The 21,625-nt window shown below is 47.1% G+C and overlaps 1 protein-coding gene across 1 annotated transcript in view; it reads left to right on the top strand.

Annotated features, from left to right (window-relative positions):
- RWDD4 (RWD domain containing 4) overlaps positions 1-17,429 on the top strand; it is a 139,264-nt gene extending 121,835 nt beyond the window's left edge. The window contains exon 7 of the mRNA XM_069630209.1: positions 17,367-17,429. Coding sequence (XP_069486310.1) covers positions 17,367-17,429 — 63 coding nt within the window. The remainder of the gene's footprint in view (positions 1-17,366) is intronic.
- The last annotated feature ends 4,196 nt before the right edge of the window (positions 17,430-21,625 follow it).

The raw sequence follows: 21,625 nt of genomic DNA, 5'->3' as shown, positions 1-21,625 counted from the left end.
CCACAGGGCAGGGACAGAGCATTGGAGGGAAATAGATTAAAACACAATTTAAGAATGGGGGAGGGGGCGAACCTACTATGCCTTGTGAGTATTCAGAACGTGCAGAAATGGTTTATACAGCTGCACACCTAAAAGTTCAATGTTTGTAATTAATCTTATAGATGTAGAGGTGCACGGTAGTGTATATCGACTCTGACACTAGATCGTGGTTAAATCGAACAAAGAGAACCCGTGTCCAGTCTGTGGAACACTCGCGTCCCATGCACACTCTGGGTTATTGTCCAAAGACGAACGAAAATTCATAGAAATCTATAAGTCTATAACTATAAATCTCGTATGAGAAAAGCACAAATTTGAGACACAATGGAATATCCACATTTGTTATACATATGCTTAAGAAAAGGCACTTGCATGTATTGTTTTCTCGGTTTTTACTAAAATCTTGAGATGTATGTTGTATAGATACAAATCTACAATATTAGATTCATATTGTACAATACAGTATTTGGTAGTGCATAGTATAATTGTGATTCAAATACAAAGGAAAGATTTTTTTTTTTCAAAATGAGCAGTTCAAAATGCAGGGATGTGTTCCCCAGAAAGTAAAAGAAAAGGGGGGGTTCATACAAAAGCTCAACACGTTTCGGCATCTAGTATCCCTTCAGGAGCCAGATTTTATGTCAATCCAAATATCCTTTTCACAATGTGTATACTGTTAAATGTAAATAAACAGAAATTATGTCAGTTCGCTAGAATTTCATAACGTGATTACTTCATAATTCAAATTTCTTGAATTGGTATATTCATACCTGACGTGAGTGCCGACTGGAGATCACTGAGGGTTTCACTAAAAGTGATCCTCAACAAGTCTCTTATGGCATACAAAAATACTTCTTATTTATAGGGAACCTGAAAGAATCATTGATTCCCTTTTAGTCAATGAATTTAGTTAATCAGATGAAATGTCAGGTTAAAATAATCATGTACAGAAGTGGTGATCATAACTGTCTGTCGGTGGTTTGACTTCAAAGCTTTCTAATCGTACTCCTCATCTACAATGTGTATGCCGTCCTACTGATCAAAGCTGGTAGTCCTCACATCCGCGTTATTCTTTGTAAATAGCAATAAACACACTCCGAAAAGGTCATATCTAGCGGTTGAGTGTATTGCCTAAATCTTGTGAGATAGGCGCTTTATGTGTACTGATAAGGAAAAACTCCTAACTGATAGTGTAAAGATGTAAGTCGCCCATGTCAGGGAACCAATAAGGCTTGGACTTGTGTAGAGGCTTCTACCAGAATTACGGTAACACGCTGCCATCTGTTCTTAGTGACAATCAAGAGAATCTGTGGTTATTTGGATACAATCCATGACTAAACCTGCCACAGTGTGCCTCTTATGGTTCTCGCTTACCGTAGTATGATCAAAGTTGTTTCGAATGTACATGTTTGGCTTTAAATTACAAAAATAACACATTGCTCCAATGAGAGGACTTAAATAGTGCACACATCACATTGTAGACCAATAAATCCATAATTGGCAAAAAAGTGTCATTGTATAATTTTGTTTTCCCTATATCAAAGAAAACTGCAAGTTCCAGAATGCAAAGTAATATTAGCTACCCTTGACCTAACCTTTCAATATAGAAATCCAGATGACGTTCAACTAGTGGTTTGTATTGAATGCAGAATGGAGAGCCATTCTACCAATGGATCCTATGCACAGCTGTCCGAGATCTTCCCAAAGCTGGATGAAAAACATTGGACTACCTAGAAGTAGGGAGAGCCTGGTTACAATGTCCCCAAACTACTGGGAAATCTTTCACCAGGCTAGAATTATTTGGGATGCCACCCATTGCAGCAACGCTTTCCTGCTAGATGTGCTTACTTTCTGTTGCTTCATGCATCGGATTGGAAGGCATTCTATGCATGAAAGGTTATGGAGGGTTAGCTGAAGCTCAACATACTTGATTCATTAAGGGTTTGAAAACCCAGTCGCGCCAACTCTGCCCTTCATCCAAGCACCGTGAATGGGTAATAGGTCAGATAATTACAGTGCTTAGAAGCAGTATATCTATGTTAAACTATATTTAAAACATCACATTATTCTTTTCTTTTTATAGAGAATTAAAAAAATGCAGGGATCCAGTGTGCTGGTGGTTCTACAGGAGGTGAGAGCACAGTTTCATTCAGGCACACGGCTATGCAGGCAGCGCTGGCATCTGCTGACCATCCTCTGATTTGCCATTATGTCATTGGGGCCTATTTAAATAATCTTACCCAATTGCACAGGAAAATCAGCAAGATCTAATTTTTCAGGGCTTCAAAACCTTAAAGTGCAATATTTGTGGAGAAGAGCACTCTCTGGCCACATTAATTACTTCACCAACTAACCGTCACTTTCAACATACCAAAGAGGAAAGCAAGTAATGTCAAATAAAACCCATGAGAAAACATTCAGTGACCTTACCCTGGAACAAGCATGTAATTTTAATATGTACAATGTTGAATGGCCATAATATACCATAAGCACTTTTAGGGTGCAGGGCAATAATCCAGTGGACAATACATCTGCACTTGGTATGCATCTAAATGGCTGGGGATACAATGCTACCTACCTTTTTGGGGTTTGATGGCATGGGGCTTTGAGGCACCAAGAATGTTCTTTTCTGTGGAGTCCAGTCAAAATGTTTGGAATAAGATTTCCAGTGTCATGTGCTGCCGCAGAGGCTAAAATGGGTAAGGACTTCAAACCAGTTGTTGAGGCCCACCTGCATAAATGATGCACCACTTATCTGTAGGGCTGGGTGCATCAGATATGCCCACCTTTCCATCACTTTTCCATGAGTCTTTGTAAAAGAAATGTTCAATGTATTGAAGGGAGGTCCTTGTGCTTCCCTTCTGTACAGAAAATAAAATCGTTTAAATCCGGCCCAAATTGAATTTCTTTACATTATATAAAGGGGCAGATGTTCGGCAGAAACACTGCCTAAAATATTGCAATGCTGCCTTTATTTCATATGGAATACCCCCACTGGTATTTAATCAAACCCTGCATTTGGCATGTTATCCAATATTTATACCATGCCCTTCACCACTATAGTGGTCTTGTGGTGCCTGAACTGTGTCCTAGTGTTGGCGTATTGTGTCCCCGCCCGGGTTTCCCAAGACCTTCGTTTTATGGTGAGGAAAGAAGGTTGGAGGGAATAACTAAGGTGATATGCCGGTAGACAAAACACTGCAGTTGTGGTGAAAAACACGCTGGATGGGTTAACTGGTTGTGGTAGCATGTTTTTTCAGATGAGATTACTTCTCGGTAAGCGTGAGAAAATATTAGGTATGTGCAGCTCATTTAAAACAAAGGCTCTTTTGCGATGGCAGCATTGTAAAAGATGGGGTTGGTGTGTGGTTGCATGATGTCCTGGAGAGGTGCTCAAGCGTGGGCCCTAATATGGAGGCTTTCTCTAGATGTGTTATAAAGAAGCACTCCTTGTATAGTGGGTGGGGACTGGTATTGCCAAGCAGGCTGACCGAAACATCAGTGGCTAAGAGTTGGAAGTGAGGAATGCTTGGATTAATGGTAAGGACTATAGGGTGCGTGAGGCAGAAGATCAACTATTGCAAGGTAGGTCAGAGATACTGATTGTTGCAGAGAGCTGTCTGACCTGCTTGCCACCGCACCCGGTTGTGGGTCTGGCTCAACCGCTTTCTTTTTTATGATAGTGATGCATACTTGCTTTATAAACATATTACTTTTTTAAGGTTGCTTTATCATGTGACTTGGTGATTTGAAAGCTAGATTTCAGTGTACTAGTTTAGCCCTTAAATAACTTTGCAGAAAGATATTTCTTGGTTCTAATAATGAAGCTGGAATAGGAGAAGATTAAGTCTCCCCTGATGTCTGAATTAGAAACTTTGCAACCATAAATCTAGACCTCCAATCGCCACCTTTCACACTTCAGACACTTGTGTAGTCCTAGGCAAATCACTTCATCTTTGTGCCTTATTATACTTAAATATCTGTAGGGAAAGCCTCACTCTTATGCGTTTATAATCTGCAGTGTTTATAATTATAAAATTAACAATTTATTTAATGCGTACTTGTGGGGCGGCAGCATGCCAGTGGGTGTTGGGTTGGGCAGACTGCGTGCCAGGTATGGATTTTGTGTTGTGGGATGCAGGAAGCCAGGTATGGTTCTTTTTGCTGTGCCAACTCGCGTTTGGCTCTTGGAACAAAGCCAGGCACCCTGGCTCAGCTTCACTAATGCATTCTCTAGCTTCCCTGCCACTTTACATTGGTCTAAAACTAAAGATGGGAGGAGATGCAGCTTGCTGTCAAATTGCAAACTGGGACACAAGGAAACCTGGGTGCAAATGCCATGTTTCCTATTTCACCAAATTCTATTATCCTGGTGAAATAATTTTACTACATTTGGTATGCAGCAGAGGGGTCCTTAGGGCCTCCAGTCTTTATGGTGCATAAAAGGAAAGTAATGTCCCTGTCTGCTGTATATACACACTTGAGAATGTGTGGGTGGGAGAGAGGTTGACTATGCTTGCACTGGAAGATGATGCCACTGCATTGTGGGCGTTGGCACCTGTGCCATGCGCCAGATAATTGTACTCTTTCCCCTAGCCAAAGGTTGCCAGTCATCCATTGCTAGGGACAGTGGCCAATCTTTGCTTAACCTAAACTAATGTCCACCCACCTTTTTACAGACTTGTACAGAGAATTCTTTCCATGGTGGAGGAGGGGGGAATGCAAACATTTCATTTATTTCACATGTTCATTAAGGGTTTGTAAGAAAATAAAAAGCAGCAGAAGAACAAGGTCATGAAGACTGCATGGAACAAGCTATACAAAAAGCGGCTGAATGGGACTAAATATTGATTCTGACACACATCCAATACTGACAGTTACACAATACAGAGTTCTCCAGCATTGGATCGTTCATAGGTTCAGATGGTTGAATATTCCCCGTTGTCAGTGATTTAAATAATTGTTAAATGTAAATATATACATTTCCATAGAAATATGAATGTAGATTGCCCATTATAGTCCATGAGCCATTCACTTGTGTAGTCCCTCCATCTCACTTTGGTCCCTTATGGCCCTAACCAATGAGGTAGCGGGGCTTAAGCTCCGCCCCAGTCAGCAATCAGATTTTTCACTGCAGTCTAACGGACTGAGGGAATCCTCCAGCTCTCTGAGCTTTTCGAAATCCTTTCTATTTGTTAGATATATTTTATTCTCAAAAAATACCCCATTGTGATCTCCTGATGAAGTTCTATCTGATCTGTGTTTCTCGGCTCAGAAAACATTATTTTGCATCTTAAATTTGTCGAGTGAAATTCTCCTCAAACTATGATAACCTCAAACTGCCAAAAAAAGCCTTCCCTGTTCAGGGACTGCACGAGGTGCATGAAGCTTGTTTACATGAAGGATCCTCATGAGCAATGCATCTACTGCCTGTATCCTCATGAAATCAATAAATGTGACAATTGCGGGACTTTCTCCAATAAAACCCTGCAGGACAGACACAGAAGACTTCTTTTACATTTAGAAGCCAAAGGTCCATCTTATGACGAAGAATCTGTCAAGACAGCTCCTGTACATTCTAGCAAACCATCTGAGGGGCAAACTTCAAAAAGAAGGGCCCCTTCAGTGGAAAGGAGTACTTCTCCCTCTCATAAAAGTAAGAAGGTGGAATTAACTCACCCACTTTGGGCTCTGGAGACCACAAGAAACGACATCCTGAAGAAAGAAAAACAATTCCAAAGGTAAGGAGGCGTTTTAAAAATCCCTCAGAGGGGGCAATCGTCTACGGAAATGCCATCTACGAGCGGCAATAGCCATAGAGGCCCATCGATGACCAAGCTGTCGGCGAAACTTAAATCGTCCACGACAACGACACTTCAAACCTCGTCATCGATGACCAAATCCTCGTCGAAATCCGCATCCACGAAACCATCGTCGACTAAGGAATCCCATCACTCGTTTGCAAAGCTCTCGTCGACAGATCGGTACCGTCACCCGTCCGTGGAGCCATCGTCGACAAAACATGCAACAACGCCGTCGACGACACCATCAACTTCTTGGTCTACGGAAAAAACAAAACCCAAAACACCCTCCGCAGATGCCACTGTTATGCCATCCAATGAAAGCAGTCTCACCAAACCAATGGGAACGGTGCCTCCTATATCAGAGACTGTGGAATCAACAGGAGCACAACTATCTCCTTTAAGAGAGATGACAGAACTCCCAGACATCATTCTTCAGGAGGAGTTTTCGAACACAGAATTCGTTGGTGAACAACTTTTTCTCACCCCCCCCAAGGAACACAGCCCTCCCTGGCATCCAACTATGGAGGAACCTGCCGATCCTTACGATCCAACACTCATGCAATTGATGCAAAGGCTCATTGACGAATTTAACAAATGTCAAAGGGAAAAGAATAGGTCATCCATAACGAAGGGGGTAAGATCTCCAGAGGAACATCTCACCTCAACATAGCACACCAAGAGATTCTCCTTCCAGGAGCGCAGACCACATAAAAGAACACATTGCCTGAGCCTCCTAGCAGATCCAGGAGCAGGACGCTCAATGCATCACCGACAAGGGTCCCGTCTTCGAGATCATCGCCTAGGCCAAGATCACCTATTCGAGATCCAACGATTGTGCCATCGACTGCATCGGTTTCAGATTGGCAAGAGTACCCTTTCAAGGATTTCTCAGACCCCGAGGAAGAGTAGATTACGCATGAGCCTGACACTCATAGCGAATGGGACGATTACATTGTTGAAAAACCTTGAAAGAAAGATTCTCCAGGAGACTCTTCACCACTGACTATTTGGTCTCCTTTCATACCATAATCGGCAAAGCTGCAGACCTATTCAAATTGCAAGTCACATCAGAAGAGAAAGTCAGTGCTTTATGATCACAGGGAAAAACATAGAACAGTCACTACCATTCCTCTTCTTGATACCATATGGGACTCTGGATCTAAGATATTGGCTACGCCCTTATCCACTCCTGCTCTGGTTTCAAGATATGAAAAGAAATGCAAAGCTCCTGACACAGCACCACTTTATCTAAGGGGACCTACTAAGCCAGAGTCTGCCCTGATCGGCCTCTCCAGACAAGAAAGGGCGTAAGTTAGAGGCCATGGGCAGGAAGGTATCCTTGTCAGCCTCTCTTACATCAGTGTGGGCAATGCACTAGACATGACGGCTCTTTTTGACCGTGAGCTATGGCTTCGTATGTCTAAACTGGCCAAACATTTACCAGCGGATCTCCAGGAAGAAGCCAGAACAATCATAGCGGACGGAGAGGCTAACTCAGATCATATGATTGACGCAGCAGTAGATGTGGCTAAATCAGGCGTCAGACAAATGGCCCACGGTACTGTACTAAGGAGAGAAGCCTGGATGAAAGCTACCAATTTCAGACCGGAGGTCCAAGCACAAATATTGGACATGCCCTTCGATTGGCAAGACTTATTTGGGAAAAAGATAGATGAGCACCTCAAGGGAATAAAAACGGACACGGGCACAGCTCGAGCCGTCAGTTCCCTTAAAGACGAGGACAAAGACGTAGATCTTTTCGTCCCTTTTGGGCATGGCCCATCACATGAATATTCCATATATTTAAAATGGAAGATGGTGTTTTTGGGATGGTCCTTGATGCTTTTTACCAGTTATTTTGTTAAGATGTTTGCCTTTTTTTTTTTTTTAAAGCAAACTAAATCGGTATCTACAGCTCGTAAGTCGCAATTTTTCTAAATGGTGCCCTTAATGACAACACTACATTTGCAAAAGGTTGGAGCACACCCCAATTGATTAGTTTGTTGGAAGCTGTTCAGAATACCCACAAGCAGTCTTCCTATTGTTGAAGCAAGCTCTCTTGAAGATGGCTCTCTATCTACAAAATTAAGACCCAACACATCTCAGATCTATAAACCAACCCTCGGTCTGATCTGTATTTACCCACCCCCTGTATTTTTTGCCATCCATCGGCCTCCTAATCACTTTTCTTTGTACCTCCCCTGCATTCATCATGCCCAGACATTAAAAATCCATTTCCTTCTAGCCATTATGGAAGTCCACCTCAATCAGAAATGAAATTCACAATGTATGTGCACCAGTATGTCAAATCTTGCTCTCAACTAAGGATGTTGACTTAAGTCCTATATAAGTCTTATTCCTTATTATTTCCCCTCATAGGCCTTTTCTTCTGCCACCTGTCGATGATTTATTCCCTTGCAAAGAGGATGACCCCTCTGATGGTGCCTTGCTTGCATTCAGGAGTTGTAGACCAGACTGTTTCAACCAAAGTGTGTACCCCATTGTTGATTTGTAATTGTAGTTCAAATGGGTAAGAATACTTATATCGGATATCTCGCTTTAACGGATCTGTTGCATTGTCCGCTTCCTTCCTAGGGTCCCTTGGGCTAAATCTTGAGATATCTGGACCTTGCTGCCCCGAAATTCTATGAACCTTTCTTACAGACCTCGGTAAATTTTCTTTCGTATTAAAATCCTGTGCTTCTATTGCATGGGGAGCGATCGATTTTAGACCGTCTGCTCACCCTATGCTATCAATCTTGATGGGTATCTCGGCACACTTGTGGATAGGTCCTGGCTGAACATATGAAAAAAAATGTGACGATGTAGAAAACAGGGCCTGGAAAGAACATACAAATACGATTAAAGTTTATAATGCTTCTGACGTTTCCATAAGGCCCTTGATGTTCGTTTTAAAAAAAAAAATGGTTCCTTTATTAAGCTTAAACAATCGAACCGTACAAAGCCCGAACAGCAAATCCCTCTCCATTTCCCCCTCCCTCTCCTTGCCCTGCACCCTCCCTTCCTTCCCACACCACCCCTGACCCACAGGTGCCACTAGTCCTGTTTTCACTTTCCTCCTGTGAGTTGCTGCAGACCATTAATTTTTGGCCTTTGCCATCCTCCTTCGGGTCTGTTTGTTCAGGTAAGCCACCTCTGCAAAACCCCACCTATGTACATCCTGAAGCCATTTCCCCAGCAATGGGCCCTCGGGCCTTTTCCAGGCTATCGCTATTTGCCGTTTGGGTAGCCCCAGTAAAAAAAATAAAAAATTTTAGTTTTGTTTTATTTCTTCGCCCCGGGTAACAACCCTCACAGACATACCTCATACGTGTGCATTCATACCTGCTCACCAATAAAGTGTTCGCCGCTCCTGCACACCTCCCCAATACTTTGCGACAATCGACATTCTCAAACCATGTGCCACAGACCTGCACGATCCCTTCTGCATCTCGGACAAGCATGAGACGACGATGATTTGAGTGCAATCTTTCGGGTGTTCAATTACACCCTATGAACGTAGTAAAACTGAGTTAGTTGGAATTGTGCATTCCTGTTTTTTTTTTTTTTTACCTGGTCCCACATGTTTTTCCATTTCTCCTCTGTAATGGGGACTCCTGAATCCCTTTCCCATTTTTCCTTGACCGCCAGGCCCTTATCGTGTCTTGTTGCTTGCAATGCCCCATACACGCGGGATACCCTCTTGCCCTCCTCCTAGGTCCAGTAGTGTTTGCATAAGTGGGCTCCCCTCTGGGATGCTTCTCCATATTTCTGCCATTCGCTTCACCGCCCTTGCATATGTAAGGAAGTGACCGCTTGCCACCCCCATATGATTGTCTTCATTCCTCGAAAGTTAGTAATTTACCCGCTACGAAGACGTCCCCTAGGGAGGTACATTGTTCTCTAAAGGTTCCGAGCCCTATGGTCCGCAGCGCTACCCTAATGGTGGCGTCGAAGGCCACTGGGAGGTCCCTGCTATATAGCCGTTTCACTTGCAGCCAGCAATTTCTTCCAGATTACTCATACCGTCCTGAAAGCCTTAGTATCCCCTTTGCCCCCTATGGGTCCTTCACCCTGTCTCTCCTTTGTGAGTCCTCCTAGTACCCCTTGCTCCCCCCTCCCGAGTCCACTTGCCAATGTGCTACCCATTATAACTGTGCCGCCATGTGATATAGTTCAAAAGTAGGCATGTTCATCCCTCCCTTTTCCTGTCTTTGTCGCGGTTTGGGTCTATTTGACCTAAAGCATTTGACCTAATCACATTTGATCGAATTTATTTGACTTTATTTTAATTTTTTTATTTTTTGGTCTAAAATGCTGGGGAAAACCCAACGCAACCCTGCCCACTTCCCCTCAACCTAATCTATACCCTTACCCACCCCCATATAAAGGTCAAAAAAATTCGATCAAATGTTTTTGTCAATTATGTGAATACCTTTGCAGTGTTCGCATGGCCACCCGACTCTGCCCGTGTTCCACATCAGTTCCCCACCCCCCTCCCCCCCCCCCCAACGTCTTGTCTAGCATTTGAAAGACCACCTTTTTGATGACATATATGGGATATTTGCAATAGTAATCCAAGAGCCTTGGGAGGACCACCATTTTGCAAATGGCTATTCTCCAAATCAGCGAGAGGGGCCGCATTTTCCAGAATTGTACTGCCTCCCCAATACACGAGAGGGCCTGCCCAATGTTGTACATGAATTTCGCCTCCATCTCGATGAAGACCTGGAACCCCAAGTACTTTGCAGAAGTTGTCTAGCACCTCCAATATTATAGGCATATTGCCAAGAGGATCGCCCACATAACGGAATATCATCTGTTTATGACACATCCCTCCAGCCCATATGCCCACCTCAGGGATGTGCGATCTGAAATATCTTGTCAATGGTTCTAGCGCTGAAGAGGATAGGTGAGACTGGGCAACCCTGCTGTGCCCCTCTACCTAATGCCCATCCTTGGGATACCAGTTCCCTGTTTTCACCCTAGCTGTGGGTTTGTGATACAACAGGCATAGCCACTTCAAGAACCCACCTCCAAACCCGTAAGCCTCCAGTACCCTAGACAACCATGGCCACTCCAATGAGTGAAAAGCTTGGACTGCGTCAGCGCCATTTCCCTCTGAGTCCTTGTCTAGAACCATCACATGGTGTAACCTACTTGGATTCATGGCTGTATCACGCCCCCTATGAATCCACTCTAGTCCGTGTGCACCAGAGCTGGAGCTACCCTCGCCAACCTGGATGACCGCTTTTTTCCCAGGACCTTAGCATCCACATTTGAGATGGACCTATATGATGTACATTGGGCTGCGTCCTTATCCTTCCTCAGCAGTACTGTGATCACTGCCTCCCTCATGGATTCCAGTAGCTCCCCCTTTTTGGAGTGCATTCAGGCTACCCTCGGCCTCCTCCTCTCCTTCCCTCATCTCCGATTGTCTGTCTGCCATCCAGGAATGGTGTGCCGCCAATGACCTCTGCCTTAATGCCAGTAAGACTGAGATTCTACTCATCGGCACACCCACTCCCTCCTTCCCTGCAGCGCTCTGGCCAGCCTCGCTTGGCCCGCTTCCTGCTCCTACTTGCAAGGCAAAAAACCTCAGGGTCATCTTCGACTCCACACTCTCCTTCTCTCCTCATATTACTGACGTCTCTAAGAAGTCTCACTACCAGCTGCACCTCCTCAGAGGTATTCTTCCCTTCCTCTCCTTCCCCCAGAAGCTCACGGTCTCCAGAGCCCTGGTTCTCTCGAAGCTGGACTACTGTAACAGCCTCTATCTTAATCTGCCTGCCTCTACTCTCCGCCCTCTGCAACTCATCCAGAACAGGACTGCGAGACTTGTCCTTGGCCTCAAGCCCAGGGACCGTATCTCTCCAGGACTGAAATCTCTACACTGGCTCCCTGTGGCTGCGAGGATTAAGTTCAAAACCCTCTGCATTGGCCACAAGGCCTTCTGGGGCCTGGGGCCTATATACCTTCAACTCTCTCTTCCTAAATATCTTCCTTCCCGAGCCCTTCGCTCATCTGTCTCCAACTCCCTCAGGGTCAGCCGCTTCTCGAAGCAACGAGCTGGGGGTAGATCTCTCTCTGCGGCAGGGGCCTCCCTCTGGAACAGCCTTCCTGCCTCCCTGAAACTTGAGAACCATCTTCGGTTCCGGAAGCACCTCAAAACCTTCCTCTTTGCTTCTGCTTTCTCTCTCCCTCTCCCCTGCTAATTCTTCACTGAAACTGCACTGAACCTGCACCTGGGCCACTCTCACCGACCTCGGTCCTTGGCCCAGCCACTCTCCACTTCACTGCCTCCCTTGCAACCCCAGCACTGCGGGACTGTCTCTGCATCCCTTACAGCCCCCCCCCCTCCCAGCACTTGTCTGCACTTACCTTGCACTTGCCACCAGCTGGCCCTATTTATTATTTATTTTTTATTCTACTTACCCTGTTCAGCACTTCCCCCTCTCCCCTTTCCCCTTGCACTTTTTCCCTTCCACCTACCCCTGCACTTGCGCGATCTGAATGACACCTGGCCTAGTAGGATCGTTGTCTGTCTTCCCCCTGTTCCCTCCTCCCTGCCTCGTCGCGCCTTGAAACACTTGTGTATAGGCGCGTTACAAATGCCATATCCTATCATATCATATATCATAACCCTGTTTTAGTTTGGCTACCAGGATGTCAGCAACTTTCCTATAAAGTTCCACCGGAAGCCCTTTGCTCCCTTGGGCTTTATTAGCCTGCATCGACTTTATTTCGCTGTGTATCTCCCCTTTTTTTATTGGTGTCTCTAGCGCTTCCCTTGCCTCACCTTCTAATGTAGCCAGCCATACCAGATCCAGCAGATCTAAGGCTTTTAGGTCCGAATAAGTACCTTCCGTCGCATACTATTGGCTATAATCCTGGAACCTCATTTATTTCTTGCTGTGTGACCACCAGTTGTCCCGCAGGATCTTGCAGTTGTGTAATCGTTCTGCCTGGGTGTTCCTGCCATATCAGCCATGCCAAAAGCCGACCCACCTTCACCATGTATGCGCTCGGTGTAACTTCTACGGTCAAACAGCGCCAGGGAGTTTTGGACCTCCCTGTGTGCTGACATGTTTTCAGCCAGCAGGTCGCTGACCTGCTGTCCCTTTGCTAAATCCGCTTCTAGTGTTAGGGAGAATTCTCTTATAAGGCTAATTTCCCAAACCTAGTGAGTCCCCCAGCAGATTTGCTGGATTTTGGGTTTTTTTTTCTCCTGCTAAGAGTGAGACTCTTTTTCTCCCACTCTTAGGCATGATTTGAGGTATGTCTTTGACTTTTTGTCTGCTTATGGGCTATGGTTTCTTTTTACTCCATAGGGTATCATCTGTTTTTTGTGTATGTGTTACACAGCACCCTCAGTGCAGTAACACAGGGGTGTCATAGTGACACCCAAGCATAGACTCCATACCCTGGGACTGACTGTCTCCCAGGGCATGTAAAGTCACTATTGACTTTACTAGTCCTAAATTGTGAACAGAACCAGTACAAACCATCATATTGTGGAAGTACTGAAATATGATATGGCATTTGTAACGCGCCTATACACAAGTGTTTCAAGGCGCGACGAGGCAGGGGGGTGGGTGGGGAACAAGGGGAGACAGACAACGATCCTACTAGGCCAGGTGTCATTCAGATTGTGCAAGGGTAAGAGGGGAAGGGAAAAGTGCAAGGGGAAAGTGCAGTACAGGGTTAGTAGAATACAAGATAAATAATAGGGCCAGCTGGTGGCAAGTGCAAGGTAAGTGCCGGGAGGCGGGGCTGTAGGATACAGAGACAGTCCCGTAGTGCAGGGAGGCAGTGCAGGGAAGAGTGGCTGGGCCAAGGACCGAGATCGGTGAGTGGCCCAGTTGCAGATTCAGTGCAGGTTCAGTTATTTTAGCAGGGGAGAGAGGGAGAGAAAGCGGAGGCAAAGAGGAAGGTTGTGAGGTGCTTCTGGAACTAGAGATGGTTCTGCAAGTTTCAGGGAGGCAGGAAGGCTGTTCCAGGGGGAGGCCCCTGCTGTGGAGAGAGATCTACCCCCACCTCGTTGCGTGGAGAAGCGGCTGACCCTGAGTGAGTTGGAGGTGGATGAGCGAAGAGCTCGAGAAGGAAGATATTTAGGAAGAGAGAGTTGAACGTATTTTGGCCCAAGGCCCCAGAAAGCCTTGTGGACAAGGCAGAGGGTTTTGAACTTAATCCTCGCAGCCACTAGGAGCCAGTGTAGTGATTTCAGTCCTGGAGAGATATGGTCCCTGGGCTTGAGGCCAAGGACAAGTATCGCAGTCCTGTTCTGGATGAGTTGCAAAGGGCGGAGAGTAGAGGCAGGCAGATTTAGATCAAGGCTGTTACAGTAGTCCAGCTTCGAGAGAACCAGGGCTCTAGAGACAGTGAGCTTCTGGGGGAAGGAGAGGAAAGGAAGGATACCTCTGAGGAGGTGTAGCTGGTAGTGTGACTTCTTAGAGACGTCAGAGATGTGAGGAGAGAAGGAGAGTGTGGAGTCGAAGATGACCCCAAGGTTTTTTGCCTTGCAAGTAGGAGCAAGAAGAGGGCCAAGGGAGGCTGGCCAGTGAGCTGCAGGGAAGGAGGGAGGGAGTGAGTGTGCCGATAAGTAGAATCTCAGTTTTACTGGCATTAAGGCAGAGCAGAGGTCGTTGGCGGCACACCATTCCTGGATAGCAGAAAGACAGTCGGAGATGAGGGAAGGGGGGAGAGGAGGCCGAGGGTAGCCTGAAAATGAGCTGGTTATCATCCGCGTAGCACTGAAAGTTGGGACAGAGAGCAGCAATGCGGTGGGCAAGAAGGGCCAGATACTGGTTGAACAGCCGGGGGGAGAGGTTAGATCCATGGGGGACACTCAAGGTGCTCTCACAGCTTTCGTGTCTACACCAGTTCGTGGTTCAAGTTTCGAAGGGAGTCCTAGTGCGACCCAACCTAATTCCTAGGCTCCTTCGAAGCCGTCTTTGGGACACTTAATACATTTTGGCCGTGCACTTCTGTCACATTTGTTCATGTGCACATGCTCGTACATGTGGAAGATCTGTTGAAACTGACCATTCTAATGTGTATTATTGTATTTTGTTGACATAGTCTTTTCAGCTCGCTGACCTAAAATTACTTTCTGTCGTGTGAAACAATACATTGCGTGTCCCAATAGAGGTGACACTGTTTATTTATAAGCTATTCATTAGCATTCATATTTTGCTTATACATCTCCAGCATCTTTTTTTCTGTTTTAATGACACTTGGCTCATTCAGGCAAACTAGGCTTTGTGAATATCTACACATATTCTGTACATTCGCATAGTTCAATGATGACAATTCAATTTAAGCCGCAATTACCTGTGTATATGTTATTTTCCAATTTCCAAATGTATAGACGCGAACGTCCATGGACGCCGATTCCTAGTCTTTTTTTCAAAAGACCAGAAACATAGGCCAATTGTGGCACACGTGTGTTCCATGTTTTCATCTTGCATACATTAAATTGTACTTAAACATGCGATACCAAAGTGGTACCACACCTTTATTGCATTTGACTATTTGAATTAATAATCACCTTGCAGCCAGCTGTTTTCAATGCTTGATTCGTTTGATCCTTTCTTTTTTCTTTTGCTTTTACGTTGTATTTCGGTTTAATCCTCTACGTGGTGTTATTCCGGCCACACGGTCTGATCGTGCTTTTTACCTCACTGAACACTTGTTTTTCTGCTTCCCTCGCCGTGTTCATCTTTCCCTTCCTCTGGTGTTACCTCACTGCACACTTGTTTTTCTGCTTCCCTCGCCCCTCAGTGCAACATGGGACCACTTTGGACTCATTATCCAGGGCCACTTTTGTATTCTGTGCTTCTTGTAGTCTTTGCTTCTTACTGTTGCTGAACAGGAGGACACGCCAGCCCTGCAGGACATGATGCCATAATCACTGCTTCATGGCTCACACAACACTGGGTGTAAAGGGGGGAAGGTGCAGGGTGTCCCCAGGACACATCCCCCTCGGATCCTGGCAAAGCCACCGAAGATGCCCGAGAAGCGGCCAAAGCAGCAAAAAAAAGCTAAGGGGTTAATTATATTGCCGCTGGGTCTGTTTTCAAGGGGGCACTGTCCAGTCCCCCCATGTCGAGTTTCTGTCTGGTGGCAGTGGTTACCACGCAAAATATTCCACCAGAATATTTCCTATGGGATTTTCCCATGGATTTTAAACGCACCACTTTTTGGTGCAGTGTTAAAGATACTGCCGGTTTATTTAATATTAAATCAACGGTTGGGTCTTTTTGCCAGAAGTCTTTTCTAAAATGGCGTTCGTGTCGGTCTCTGTAACTCTGACCAAGGTCGAGCCCTTTGTTCCACTTTTTGGCGGGCTTCCCCACAGAAGCCCTCCAAATGGTGCCACTCTGTCGGGGTTCCACAGGATGTGTGGGGAGGGGGAATTGGCACCCTGGACTGGGTTGCCTTAGCAAATCAAGTCGCACTCTATTCTGATTGGCTCAGTGGTGAGCTGTCCGGCTCACCACTTGGCATGTTTGAGTGACAGCTAGGTTGTTGAATGGGGGTTTTTCTGCATAAAAGCAGGGCCTTTGGGACTGGAACTTCAGAAGTCGCCATAGGACCTAAGCATCCGAAGAGGGAAGAAGCTGAGCCATCTGCAACGACGACACCACCGGTGGAGCCCTGCTGCAACGGCCTCACCACTTTCCTGACTACAAGAGGAGATCTGCTGGAAGAGTGTTCTTCCTCTGAGCTGGTGGGATCAACCAGTTCGCCACTTCGCCTTCCAAAGAAGTCTCTTGGTCGACTCGCCCGTGCCAAGCACCCCGGCGACCGGATAGCCAAGCTTCACCACTTTGACCGCAAATAAAAGGAACGCACCTTTTACCGACGAACTCTGCGGCTGGTCTCTTCCCTGGGCAGTGCAACGACTACCAGTTTCCTCCTCAACGAGATCTTATCTTCCCCTGGTCGAAACTACGACTTGCACCCACTACCAGGAACAACTGCTGCTGCTGTAGCTTCCTCTCTCTTTAAGGTACCGTGTTCCACCTGGCCGCCCTTTCTTCGGATTGCTAAAGGTGACCCTTAAATCCTTGGCTTTCCAACTGGGTTGGCTCCAGATCTTCTAACTTTACTTCTCAAATCACCCCATCCTCTTTTGAACACTCTGCAAAGACTTTTAGTGTGTTTTAAACCGTGTGATCCTGTGCACATTTCACTTTGCTCCATTTAAAGTTGGCCTGGCCTATGAACTTTGGCTCTATAGTGTATACTGCCTTCATTGACTTGCTTTGGACTTAGAAAAGTGTTGGGAATTGTTTTATTTTCATGCTCTGCCTTTTTCTCTCCGTTTTACCTAATTATTGGAGTGCCATCTAAGTTATGCGCTCACCTCTGTTTTGATAAAAAGTGGTGTTTTAACTTAGACTTGTCTAGTAATTGCTAGGGTAGGTGTAAATACTTTTCTGATTGTGTTTTGAACTTGCTTTGACTTATAGTGCTAGTGTATTGTCTTTTTTTTTTTAAACATGTTTATTTTAACAGGCAGGTTATGACAATACAAAGCTTAATCACTTGCGACATGAAGCATACAGTAATACCATTTGACGCTCCCCCCCCCCCCTCCCTCTGGTCTCAAGTTCCGTCTTCACGTCCCCGCTGGGGATCTCCATCCTGAATAGTTCTCCTGGCTAGTTGGGGCATGAATGATAGGGCCGGGAAACTTTGGATAAAATCCAATACTGGACCCCAGACGTTATGGAAGCGATGTAGAGTGCCTGCCCCGGCAGCCGTCACCTTCTCGGCGATCAGGATGTCCCAGATTTTCATCCACCAGAAAGGCATGAGCGGGCCTTCCGTCGTTTTCCAGGTGCGGGCTATCACGTTCCTGCCCGCAAGAAGGCATTGCGACAATAGTTTGGCTTTAGGACCAGACCTTGGGTAGATCCTGGGGATCGGTGCTCCAAGGAGAATGGGTTCGGTGGCCAAGGGCAGTCGCATCGGAGTGATGTCCGCTATCGTCGCTAGGCATTGTTTCCAAAAGGCTTGAGCCTTGGGCAGGACCACCACATGTGGAAGAAGGAGCCTATTTGGCCACATTGTCTCCAACATTGTGGATTGAGTGTGAAGTTCATGTGGTGAAGTCTTAGGGGAGGGTAGTACCACCGAAGGAGGATCTTGTAGGCGCACTCTCTTAGTGATGCATGATGGGGAGGTGTGAGCCCGGGACCAGATGTCACCCCACTGCTGGTCTACAATCGGATGGCCCAGGTCCTCCTCCCATAGGGCCATGTACCGGGTCTTGGAGGTTAAGAAATCCGTTTGGAGGCGTTTATAGAGTGGAGATTCTCCCTCGGGGCGGGAGCTCATTAAGAGTCAATTTGATGGCTGTGGGGGGGGGACGAGTAGCTGCCTGGCGAGTGTGTGGCTGGGTGCACCAGTGTTGTAGCTGGGTATATGTATATCTATCTTGTTCCTGGATCTTAAAGAGTTCTTTGCATCGCTCAAATGTGCAGGGTTGGCCCCCTTCAAAAAGTTGTCCCAGGGTCTCTAGGCCTCCTGCAATCCAAGATTTAAAATTTCGGGGAGACAGACCAGGTGAGAAGGTTGGGTTCATAAATACCGGGGAGAGGGGGCTGAGCCCCGTCGGGATCATCTTCTGTTTCAACGCCTTGTCCCATACAGAGATGGTGTGTTTGGTGGTCGCCAGAAGATTCCGCCACTGTTGCCGTTCCGGGGGTGGGGGGGGGGGAAATATGTGGAAGAAAGCGCAGCGGGAGGGGTAATTGCGCCTGTTCGAGGTCCACCCATCTAGGGCGGTTAGTAAGGACTTGCCATGATTGGATACAGGACAGTTGAGCCACCATTTGGTATTTCTGTAGGTCAGGGACCCCAAGGCCACCGAGTTTCACGTTGCCCAGCATCGTGGCCTTGGGGATCCTGGGTTTTTCCCCCCTTCCAAATAAACTGCAGCATTTTCTTTTGTAGGCGCTGAAGAGCTGGCGCCGGAACCGGCACCGGAAGTGAGGAGCACGCGTACAGAAGTCTCGGTAGTAAGTGCATCTTACAGGCTGTAATACGGCCCATCAGCGATCTCTTGTGCCGCCCAGCGCTTCAAATCTGCCTCCAAGTTTGTAAATGATGGGGGAAAATTAGCCCGATATGCCTCGCTTGGGTTGGCCGGGATCTGGACTCCTAAGTAGCTAATTCCCTTGGTCGTCCATTGTATTGGGCACAGCGGGATTAGGTCTTCTCGGTCTTCCCGGGACAAGCCCACTCCCATGGCGGCTGATTTCCAGAAGTTGATGGCGAAGCGCGTGACCTTGCCATAGCTCGCTATCTCAGCCAGGGTTTGAGGGAGGGAGGGAGGGAGGAACGGGGTTTCGTGATAGTCAGGAGGACATCATCTGCATAGAGGTCCAGCTTGTGGTGTACCGGGCCTGATTGAAAGCCTTCGACTGCAGGGTGCAACCTGATCCGCTGGGCAAACGGTTCCATAATTAGAGCGAAGAGGAGTGGCGATAACAGGCATCCCGTCGGGTTCCGCAAGTTAGGTCGATGGGGGAGGAAAGAGTGCCATTATCTGTGAGGAGAGTTTTGGGAGCTTTGTAATTTGCTAGCGTCGTAGTGCAGAAATCCGGGCCAAATCCAAAAGCCTCAAGGGTGAGCCTCATGAAAGTCCAATCTACTTTGTCGAACGCCTTGGTTGCGTCCAGGGCCAAAAGCACCAGTTCCTGGGAGTCTCGGGAGGCAAGTTCCACCAGATCCAAGGCTCTTCGAATGTTGTCTGCCGTGGAGCGGTGTCTGAGGAAGCCACTCTGATACGCACTGATTCTCTCCGGCAAGAACTGAGATAGTCGTGATGCTAGGATTTTAGAGTATATATTCGCAACTATGTTGAGCAGGGCAAGGGGTCTATGCGATGCAGGGTTCTTCGGATCGCCTCCAGGTTTAGGTAGTAAGACCGTAATTGACTCCTGCATGGAAGGGGTTACAGTGCCCGTGGTCCTGAACAAGTTAAATAACTGTACCAAAGGTGCTAATAGTTGGGGTTTGAAAATCTTGTAAAATCTGATTGTATACTCATCAGGGCCAGGGGCTTGGGATTTAAGTGCTTTTATTGCCTCGTCCACTTCCTCGTCAGTAATCGGCGCCTCCAGAGAGTCACGGGCTGTTCTTTTTAGCCGGGGAAGTGCTGCACTCCGTAGGTATTCCTTCTGTTCCTCCATGTCCCGCACCGGAGCGGTCATCACCTGAGTCAGGTGGGCCGTAGCGAGCTGCAGTTTGTCCAGGTCAGCGTACTGGGCCTTGCCTTGTTGGTCCCGCAGGCCCACAATTGTGGTGTTCCTCTTCGCCTTGGCAAGTTTGGCCACTAGTAACTTATTCGCTTTGTTGTGGCCATTCTCCAACCTGCCTGTGGGGTTTTTCTCGGGCCAACAACGGGAGGGCCGAGTTTTAACTGAGGTTGACGGACCTTTTGTGGGTCTAGTGCCTCCCTTGGCCAACGGGGTCATAGAACAGTGTGTAGCCAACAAGGCTAACCTTACAGGTAGTCTCAGTGGTTCGTTCCAAGGACTCATAGGTGGACTGTGCCTTGGAACCGGGCATGGACCGTGGAATAATGCCTGCTGCTTTTGGGGATAGAGCACATCTGTGTTCCTGAGGGTGCTGATCGGATCATGGTGCCGGGCTGAGGAGCCGGGATAAAGGTGGTGGCTCCATCATGGGGTCGCATCCGACTAGTTCCTCTTCCGGAATCTGGGAACCCTCGACCAAGAATTTTGTGTGGGGTTAGGGGAGGCCACCAGGTCCGAGTTAGCCATTGCGTCGGAGGGCAGGGAAGGCGAAGGTTTGGAAGCATCTGGACGCAGGATGTTGTCAGCATCTTCCAGGTGGCTAATTTTCCTGAGTGAGCCCTTGTAGGAAAATTGCAAAGCTGTGGGAAAGGGCCATCTGTAGCAGATTTTTTGAGCTTGAAGAAGGGTGGTCAGTGGGCAGAGGGCTCGCCTCTTTTGAAGATTAAGAGGAGAAAGGTCCTGAAAGATCTGGAGGGAGGTCCCTTGGAATGTAATTTCGTCTTTGGAGCAGCTTATCGCTGAGATGGCTTTCTTCATGGTGAAGAAGTGCACCTTAGTGATGACGTCAGGGGGGCCATCCGATTGCACTCCGCGTCGGGGGTTCAGCCTGTGGGTGCGATCTAGGAGAAGCTGTGAATCTTCAAGGTCAGGGAGGAGAGATTGGAAAAAGAGGCCCATATATTCAGCCAACCCCTTGTCTGGGATCGAAGTGGGAACCCCCCGAATACAGAGGTTGTTGCGCCGGGCCCTATTTTCCAGGTCCTCCTGCGTGTCCTGCAATAGTCTGAGCGTTGGACATCAGTTAGAGCGGAGGCATGATCTTGGATATGGCCCTCAACAACTCCCACCCTTTATTCAACCTCTGAGACCTTTTTATCCGTGCTTTCCAGTTTAGTTGTAAGTTCTGCCATACAAGAGCGGAATTCTGATTTGATATCTGCCGTGAATTCACTTATGTCTTCTTTGGTCGCCCAAGGTCCCTTGTTGTCTAGGGATTCCCGTGAAATAGAGGGGCAGGAGTCCTGTTTCTTAGTTTTATCGGATGCGATCAATAGAGTTGCTATGTCCGAAGACTTGGTGGTCTTTTGTTTCTTAGTCATTGCGCTGGTCGTCGTCGGCGGGACAATGGCTGCCGGGAGTGCTGTAGCGGTGAAGGAGAGTTGCTACGGGAGCTGCCCGTGCGGGTTATAGGCCTTATCCGAGGGCAGCAGGGCCGTGGGCTGGAGC

Source organism: Ambystoma mexicanum, chromosome 6q, assembly GCF_040938575.1.
Source record: "Ambystoma mexicanum isolate Mex_15411 chromosome 6q, UKY_AmexF1_1, whole genome shotgun sequence".
NCBI lineage: Eukaryota > Metazoa > Chordata > Amphibia > Caudata > Ambystomatidae > Ambystoma > Ambystoma mexicanum.
Note: the sequence above shows the minus strand (reverse complement) of the source record. Positions and strands in the feature narration are given on the sequence as shown.